Source organism: Penaeus japonicus, unplaced genomic scaffold (assembly GCF_977035675.1).
Source record: "Penaeus japonicus unplaced genomic scaffold, GWHDUDI00000001_assembly GWHDUDI00000003, whole genome shotgun sequence".
NCBI classification, from domain to species: Eukaryota; Metazoa; Arthropoda; class Malacostraca; order Decapoda; family Penaeidae; genus Penaeus; species Penaeus japonicus.
The window spans coordinates 26,094,353-26,104,352 of NW_028234405.1; the positions used below are offsets into that span (position 1 = coordinate 26,094,353).

Consider the following 10,000-nt stretch of genomic DNA (forward strand, 5'->3'; position numbering starts at 1 on the left):
ATATTTGTAATTATTTCAGAAATCATTAAAGTTGAAGTTAGTTTCTGGATATTTACAGCCCAGCCCACCTGATGACGTCATGTCATCCTTCCACCTCTCATGCGCTTTTCCGCTGAGTACAGAAACAAAAGTGTTGCACTACAAATTTAATTTGATATTGATATGAAGTTATTTTTAACAAGCATTAATTCACATCAATTGCAATTACCAGTAACAATTATTTAATGATCATTTGTCTGAATAGTGTAAACACTATTGGAGATACATATTTATAATCTATATACACAGAGTCTATATAAAGTTTACTTCAATTGTGAAAGGAGGAAGATCATTGTCTGGTAGTGCAGTATGTTTATAGGGAGTTACAAACCATAGAAAATTATCCTTAGCTCATACAATAACGAGGAGATCGCCTGGGTGCCTAGAGGCATCCTGAAGATTCAGTTTTCCATGATCGTAACTGCCTTAGTAAATCAACCTTTCGGCACTTACGATCACCAAAATGAGTTAAGGTCCCTTAACCCGTTAACGATGGGTGACAAGATAACACGTCTAGTGGTTTTTGGGCTACACGACGGGGACGCGTTATTTTGTCCAGCCCGGGGCGTGGGAGGAGCCAGCGCGCATCGCTGGCTCACGGCCAGTGCGGCCGAGAATCTCAACGCGTTAGGCTTATGCATTCAAGAGTCCCGTAATTTTGGTCTTTTTAAGCCAGATTGGCCCCGTCGGGAATGGGTTAAATGCATTAGTGAATCTGGCCCTTGTATTCCAAGAGTTCACCTTCTCATGCTCTTTCAGCTTTACAAATTTAGTATTACATATAACCTTGTTCTTATACTCTTTTCAAAGCCATTCATACATTGTCATCTTGCAGGTCATGAAGAAACAACGACCTGGACACAGTCGTGGTGATAGTTCTGGTGGAGGCGAGAGTGATGCAGGGAGTGTGTCATCATCACGACGTGGCTCGGTAGACATTGGGGGAGCTCGATGGGGATCCCATGCTTCCACACCTCCAACAACCCCTCGGCAGTCTTTAGACTTGGGAGCAATGACACACAGTCTTATAGAAACGAGGAATCTGGAGGTCGTCACAAATATCAGCCGAGCAAAATCATATGAAGCTGCAGGTGTTTGGGGTGGTGCCACACAACACCCTCCAGCACAGCAAGGGGCTCCACCAAACCCAAACTATGAGACAATACCTCAATTGCCATCAAACTTCTACTCAGGAGGGTCTTCAGATCCCGGGTATGAGACAGTGAAGAACGCTGAGCCTCCATATGCCAGTGTGGAGCGACCAGAGGAAACATACCCTGGGTATGAAACCTTCAAGCTCACTTCTGATGTAGAGTCAGAGCCGGGCTACGAAACTTTAAAACACCGTGAGTATGAGGCAGGTTATGAGACAGTCACTGAGAAGAGCAAGCAGCCTAGCTCAGAACCAGGCTACGAGACAGTGGCTCACGAGGGCAGCCAGGAAGAAGAGGAACCAGGATATGAGACTGTCACTCACCACCGCAAAGAGGAGGCAGCTGACCCAGGTTACGAGATTGTTAAGGGAAAGACTGGTGTGGAACTTGCAGATCCAGGCTATGAGGAGCTGCAGGGGGCTGTCCATCATGCTCGCACCACATCAGAGCATGACCCAAACTATGAGCAGTTGAAGTTTACCAGCCGGCGATCTAGTGATGGGGATGCAGAGCCAGGCTATGAGGTTGTCAAGAAGGTTGAGGCAGAGAGCACGTATGAAATGGTCCGTGACTATGACACCCAAGAGAGAGATCCCACCTATGAGAAGATTGACAAGCCTGATGAGCTCCCAAGCCCATCAGAGACCCCAATGTATGCCAGTGTCATAAAGAAAGGCAGCCCAGAGAAGAAGGCAGCCAAGGACAAGAGCCCAGAGTTAGAAGAAATTGGTCCATCACCAGTGGGGAAGAAGCAGCCTGCACCAGAAGAGGCTGTGGCTACAAAGGAGGAAGAGAGCAAGCCCCCACCGCTTATTATGAAGCAACCATCACCTCCCCAACAGAAGAGTCCTTCTCCCCCCCTTAGGAAAAGCCCTTCTCCTGTCTTGAGAAAGAGTCCTTCACCTCCCTTAAAACAGAGTCCTGAGGAAAGGTCTCCATCAGAAGTGAAGAGTCCTGACAAGGGTTCTCCTGTGTTAGTCAAGAGTCCAGATAAAGCTTCTCCAGTTTTAGCTAAGAGTCCGCAGAGGGAATCTCCACCACTGCTGAAGAGTCCTGTAAAGGAAGCATTGCCTTCAGCTGAGAGTCCTGAAAAGGATATGGGTTATCCACCTTTAGCCAAGAGTCCTGAAAAGGATATGGGTTATCCACCTTTAGCCAAGAGTCCTGAAAAGGGATCTCCCCCTTTAATGAAGAGTCCTGAAAAGAAACAAGGATCTCCATTGCCTTTAGTTAAAAGTCCTGAAAAAGAATCCCCACCAGTAGCCATGAGTTTAGAAAAGGGTCCTCCATCTCCAGAGAGGAGTCCTGAAAAGGGTTCTCCTGTCTTAACAAAGAGTCCTGTTAAAGAATCTCCTCCACCTGGAAGGGAAAGTCCTGAGAAGGAATTTGCCCCACCTGTGCCACCTATAGCACCTGTATCAAGCAGCATTGTACAGGAAGAGAATCCTGAGAGACAATCGTCTATTGAGAAAAGTCCTGTTGAGAAAGACCCTGTTGTCCCAGTGTTAACCTCTGTAGCACAATCATTCCCCACTCCAATCAAGAGTCCAGAGGCAAGCCTGTCCGATGATGATGTAGTATTAGGAATGACTCCAGACAAGAAATCAGTCGCATTTGATGATAGTCCTGATAAGACTTTTTCACCATCGTCTGACAGCTCTGATGAAGAAAGTTTATCAGAAAAGTTTCCACAGCAAAAGTCTCCACCCAAGTCAGAAAGTCCAGTTAGAGAAGAGTCCAGCCTAGAAAAAGAAGGTCCAGCACAGCATCCCTCCTCACAGAGTCCAACCAAAGTAACAGATCCGTCAGCACAAGAAAGCCATGTAGAAGCAGCATCAGTGTTAAGTGAAGATGTTAATGAAAATGCATCAATACCAAGTGGTGATTCAGAGAAATTCCCCATACCGCCCCAAGTATCCAGTCCTGACAGAACGTCAACAGTTGCTTTTGATAGTTTGGGGACTCAGGATGGAGCCCCTATACCAGAAACACAGAGTCAGCCTCAGGAGACCATTAATCCCCTCTATATGGTTGGTGACAACAGCAGTCAGCAGCAAAGTATGACTCAGGAGACCAGTGCAATGAGTCAGGGGGTTGCCATAGGATTATGTGGTGATCTACCACCACCACCCCCAGTCGAGGAAGATGAGGCTGCCTTTCCAAATGAACTGCCACCTCCCTTACCGGAAGTGACATCTTTCATGCCTTCAAATGACACTTTGGCTGAAGATGCACCACCTCCACCTCTTGTATCCCCTTCAGAAGTTGAAGGACTAGAGGACATGCTTCCTCTAGCACACATGGGCTCATCATCCTCTGGTAGCACTGCAGGACAGCCAGGCAGCATTCACGGTAGCTCTGAGAAGGACTCTGACTCTCCTCAGGAATCTGAGGATACTCAAATGGAAGGCACCATAGTAGCAGATGACCTCCCCCCTCCCCCAATGGCAACTACAACAGGGAGTGAACAGGATTCTGATGAAGAGCTTGACAATTCAGTATCCTCAGGCTATGAACATGGCTTTACTGCTGGAGGAATAACAGTCACAGTGAATCCCATGGCAGATATGGAGGATACGCATGAAGCCACTGACAGTTTGCCTCCCCCCCCTCCTCCCAGTGAACCCTCCCCTGTTGCCCCACCATCACCCATTGCTGTCTCAGCAATAGTGACAAGTAGTGCAGGAAGTCAGAGTAGCAGCAATGGATCAGGGAGCCAAGACACAGGTAGTGGCAGTGTAGAGAGTGTAGTTACGGTAGAGTGTGCTGCGGCTGGAGAGCCCAGGGTTCAAGACAGGCAACGATCAACCGATTCCTCCTCGAGTCCAGAGAGTCGTCATGTAGACCCCAATGAGCAGATTACGGAAGTATGAGGCAACACTGATGTGCACGCAGCAACAGAAGTGGCATAGCTTTAGGAATGTAGTTCCCTGTTGCTCAGGTTATCTTTAAGATATACCACATTGCCTACTAGATTTGGCAGCAGCTCATAATTTTTGCACCAAACTGTAACAGGTATCTACTTCAACCTAAGTTGCAGCTAAGCAATTGTTAGTCATTTTTTCACAGAGTTATGTGGACCATCTCAATTACACAACGCTACTTTGATAAGTAACATTATTGGTAGCTGTTGGCTGTGAAATATTAATATCATATTTCCAATATAGCTAGGAACAATTTCCCTTGGTAGCTTAAATGAATTACTGATGTCAATTTCACACAAGTGTTATAACAGAGGACTGGCTTCACAGAGCCATGTGAATATTTCCAGACGTAAAATAACAATTTTAATCTACTTACTAAGAGATAGGTAAAAAATATTTCAATTACTGCCATTTTTACACCTTGTTATGTGATTCTTTTTCCCAACGAGGCAAGTATATGTTTAAGTGAATGAAGGCATGGATTTGGTATTCCAATTTTTACCCGGTTGTATATGGGTGTGTTTGTAAAGTAGATAAACTGAAGTGCTACAGGAGTAATTTTTGTAGGTGTGGCTCATGGTAGTTAGTATGGATTTATGTGGTGTGTTCATGTTAGCCAACAAGGGGCTGCGGCATCATGTGCGGTAATAAAACTTTTGATATTAATCATGTCGCTCGTGGACAAAAGAATTGCCATGATAAATTCCGTATGCAGTTTGTTGCCAAAGTTCCTGTTTTTGTGACAACAGGCAGGTTGAAGCTTTATAAACTTAACAGTGTTCAGTATATATAATGGTAAGTTCTATTTATGGTACTGTAGGGTTGTAGTCAGCAAACATGTTTTAATGCATACTTGGACATCAATCAACACAGCATTTTCTCATCCAGTATTGATACTCAGCAGATATTAATCTCTCCAGTGGTTTAAATGTCTTGTATAATTCTTTCATTTTTTATGCTGTTGAAGTTCATAGTAATTGCTTTTTTGGAAATTTTCCATTGAACAAAAATTACTGTGTTACTCACAGGTTACACTACACATACAGCAAGTTACTATCTCGTGATAATATCAAATGTTTTTTCAATGTTTTCTCCTTTGAATATGTATTGCTCCACCCTTTGAATCTGTTATAAAAATATTGCAGAAAATGTTAGTCAGTTGTGATTTCAATAGACTTCAAGCTATGCTTCAAGATTCATACTCTAAATCTTGTTAACAGTTTGTCACCAGTGCTATGATTTAGCAAGACTTGTCTTATTCTCTTCTTTTTCTTAGGCAGCCTTTGTATTGTTGGCTTGAATGTTAACAGCATAGCCAGGTTAGAAAAGCTAAACGTCTTGTCTGTTGATGTTTATTCATCCCAGCAGATGATTAAAGTACAGTTCTGAATTGTATTGATTATAGCTACAAGTAAGGAATTTTGAGTTAACTACCTAACCTTGCTATGATTCTGAGTGTTTATGGTAAAGGTGAGTGTGTATATGGTGTTCAGAAATTTGAATGTCAACTTTTATTGACCAGTGAAACCCAGTTAAAGAGTATTGTTGTTTGCTTTATCGGTTGTTAAGGCATTTACAATTATGAATTTGTTGTTTTGGACCTTTGATTAGGTTTCCTTTTTATTCATTTAATTTTCATCTACTTTGAATTGTTGTGTTCTATCATCCTGTATGATTTATAAGAATGTGGTTGACTTGTTTGTTCATTATGAGAGTCTATTTTGTTACTCGTTACTCAAAGTATGATATGGTGGTTCGAAATTAGATGATTCTATTATTTCTCAAGCAATGAATGCATAGCAGAAAGACTCACAAAACATTCTTGCTTGACTGAGGTTTCACTGATAGAATGTAGTATGTGTGCCAAAAAAAAATCTAAATGTTGTCAAATGTTTAAAGAACACTACTCTTATAGGTCTCTCCTTGAGGGTATTGCTCTACATATTCTGAAACGAATTGAATGTTCCTGGGTGTATATAGATAACAGTGGCCAAAATTGCAAAGTTCGGAAATCAGCCGTGAATGAGGTGATTGAGAGAATGTTTGCAGTACCCAGCAGTTGTTAATAATGAGCAATTTTGATTAAATGTCCCTTCCCTCCCTCTTTCTTACCTTTTTTATTTGTGTTTCTTGTTTTCTGTAGTGTGTATAACATACACATACTTTTTTAATAGTACCTGAATGTATGATTTTCTGACCCCATGGAGAACCAGTACATGAAATGAGATGTGTTCGAAGATCTTTTTTTTTTTTTCTCCTACTTTTAGAAAATCTTCCTTGTGGTCAGTGGTTCTATTGATGGTGGTTTTCTCCATGTCTCTGATGTCAGCTTTATATATGCTACTATGAGCAAGCTTGAATAGTAAACAAGGTGAAGCTGATTTTTATATATATTTTAGTGTCACTCAATTCTGTTGTTGCCTTTTTGTGAATGAACCAAAGCTTCACATTAATAGGTTTGTGATAGTTTGTTGTACTTACTGTTATTTATTTAGCAAATCTTCATTCTCCAATAGTTTAATTGCTGGTGCTAAACACTGATTCTAGTGCGTGTAAATAGCTCAACATCTGTAAAATATTGATTTTTCTGTTTTTTATGTCCTATTAGTTGGAAATATTTCGTATCACTGTTCCTTGATTTTCTCTGTTATTTATGCTATAGAGATTACATTAGCTATGTTATTCGTGAGTGCCCATACACACCCTTCCTTCCCCTTTCATAGATGTCTTACTGGGTGATGATTGTCAATTTATCATTTTCCCTTTTTTATTTGATATTTTTCCTTATCTTTATGTGCTATCCTCCTTTGTTTTCCAGGTTACTTACAAAAAGACTGTCATTCTCACTTAATACCTACTGCACATGTTTTTATTTTTTTGTGTGAGGGTTTTATAGTCATTACTGCTTTTCCAACTTGCCTCTGTATCTGATGAAGAGAAGTTGCAATTGGAGTCATTGAATTGGTTTTGCCCAATTAGCTAGCTTGGAACCAAAGAGTAACTTCCCATAGAATGTTTTGCATGAATGGCAATAGAGAGAGAGAGAGTGAGAAAAAAAACAAAAAGAAAATGACTAGTTGACTGAGGAATGGAATGTAGCATATAGCAGTGGTGACTTTAATACAGTAACTTATGTACTTTTATATTTTCTCTTTATTTTGATATAATGATTTACATAATTGTTTTTCCTTTTGTCCTTTCTTTGTACTTTTGAACACAGTGACTTATATACCTGTTATTGTGTTATTCTAAGTATAGGGACTTATATGTACCACTTTATTTCTTACTTTTTCTTTCTCTTTTTTTAGCATGAGTGCAATATATACATACATGCATATTTATTATATTCAGTCTCTGCAGCTAATACCTGATTCTAAAGTCTTATTAAGTGCAAATTCACTAGCTTGGATCTAGTTACTTGGTTATTATGTTTGACTGGCAATGAATGCATGGAAAGAGCGCTGGATGCTCGGCAAATAACGTCTGATGTTTTGAGGCAGGTTTTCCTAAGCTTGGTTCATGTGTAGTACATCTATCCGCCTTTAATGAAATGCTGGCTTTTATTATTTCATTATTCCTTCCTTCATTTTATTTTGTTTTTTAGGCAAGAATGGCAGTGTTTTTTAACAAAAGCGTTCCATCTTTGAATTTGTTTTGTCAACCAGCGAGAAAACTCAAGTACTTTGCATATTATCTAAAAAAAAGTAAAGAGCATTGTATTTCAGAAATGTTACAATGTCATGATGAAAATTAGGAAGCAGCCACTTTTGGAATTAACATTATTTCTTTTTATTCTCTATTTGTTTTCATTTGTCAAAAATAACTTGTTTCCTTTGCTCTTAAAGTATGTATATTGCTGAACAAGCCAAGTGTAAGGGGATTAAGACCTTGCTCTGTTTGACTTGCAGAAAAACTTCCTGCTTTCAACTCATCGAAATTAAGTGGCTAGCTTTCCTTTCTTTAGTTGTACTAAAATGCAACTTGCAATAGTTAATGACTAGGCAATAGTGATTAGAGTATTGTTCAAATCAACATGTCTGAAAGAGAATTTGTTGTGTGTTTTGTGAAAAAATAAAAGATTTTGGTGCATTTAGGTAAAGAATACTCTTAATATTGAATCAAGAATCTCTGGTAAATGTTAACTGTAGTGACGACAGCAAAACCCAAAAATACAAAAAAATACAAAAAATACAAAAAAAAAAAAGATTGAAAAAATACTAAGGAACAAGTCTTTATTGCATTTACTTATGGTAAGCATCTTTTATTATCAATATCTCAAAAAGTCAAGGTCGCATTTCAGACTTCTTAAAAATAACCCATGTTTCATTACCCAGTGTTCAAGCAAGGTAGAAAGCGAGAGGTCTTAGGGTGAACGCGCCTAAGGTAGGAAAAGATCAGGGATATCTTACATGTTCTGTGGTGCGTGCGTGCGTGTTCCTTTCAATAGCTGCTGAGTCGGCACTTTTTATTTTATATTTTTTTATAATGTGGTACAGTTTCCTAGTGACAGTACTTACCAGTTTTTTTCTTTCATTCTGTTTGGCTGTAAACGATTGTTAGTGTCATTTTTTTTCTATCGGATTTCCAATGATTAGTGTAAACAGGTGACCCATTGCATTTATGCATTTTGACTCTATAGAGTAATTATTACAGAGTTTCGATCTTTTTGGTCTGTTCTTTATGTACTTGTGAGCTGTTTTCATCTTACAGTGTGTGTAAACAACAGTATCAGTTATTTATTCTTTTCAGTAATAATGTACTATTTATTGGTTGATTTTTTTCTATATCTCAAAGAATAGTGGTATCTCTAGATGGGATATGACTATAATGGTGCAAGCAAAGTTCACAGTAGCTAGTGCTTGAATAAAAGCTTTGAAGATTAAAAATATAGGTCTCATTCCAGGTATACATTAAACAAATGTTACTGTAGTTCTGTCTCTTTGAAGTCACATGCTTATCCACAAATAAATCAATAATAACTTGAGTAGAAATACAGAAGTCTGTAATTTATGCTTCACCATTTTTCAATTTTGTTATTGATCTTATTAGTGTGTCATTTTTATAATTTTTTTTTACAAGCTACTAATTACATTGATTTAGTATAGCACATGCAGATCTCTCTTGACACTACTGTTGCTTTCTTTGAATTAGGATCTTGATTTTTTCAACATTGTGTATAAGTTACTGAGAAAAAGTGTTACATATAGAATGATAATAATTTTCCTCTCATCTCAATTCTTTCTAAGTCTACTTCAACGCATTTTTCTTACTCTCTGAGACATTCTTTTTCCCATTGTTTTATTTTTATCTTCTGAAAATTGCCAGTTTTCTTTTTGCAACCTAGGAAGGAATCTCAGAATTAATGGGTCTTTCGTTATTTCAACTGATTGATAGGTTAGTGTCATCCGACGACTAACTCGTACTTTTTTCCTTCGCATTGATGGTAGCTGATGGTATATGCATGCATCATGGAGATATCCCCATCATGAGATGCAATATGCTTTTCACCATCCTTCACAGCTCAGCTTTATGTGTCCGTTCAGCCACATGCGCGCGTGCGTGAGTGTCTCTCTCAAGAATTAGTGACACTTATTTCTCTCCCAGTGCACCTTCTTTGACAATTGTGTAGCACAAGAGAGTGGAGGTTTTGTCATTATGTGAGAGAGTGATGCACCTCTTGTGGTCAGTAAGCTACTACTTACACAGTAAAAAAGGATTATAGTAACTCCTGTGTCTTTTTCAATGCCCTACCCACTCTTTTAAAGAGTTAATATGATATTTGAGCTCAATTAAAAGTATGTAAAATCTTGTCCACTGAGGGATAAAATGGAGGTGTAATCAAGAAAGAAAGAAAGAAAAGAACTTATATTTTATTCAATGTTA

General features: G+C 39.2%; 1 protein-coding gene across 1 annotated transcript in view; it reads left to right on the top strand.

Moving 5' to 3' along the window:
• LOC122254605 (uncharacterized) overlaps nucleotides 1-9,842 on the top strand; it is a 33,113-nt gene extending 23,271 nt beyond the window's left edge. Inside the window, exon 11 of the mRNA XM_043018368.2 lies at nucleotides 875-9,842. Within this exon, the coding sequence (XP_042874302.2) occupies nucleotides 875-4,066 (3,192 nt within the window). The 3' untranslated portion in view covers nucleotides 4,067-9,842. The remainder of the gene's footprint in view (nucleotides 1-874) is intronic.
• The last annotated feature ends 158 nt before the right edge of the window (nucleotides 9,843-10,000 follow it).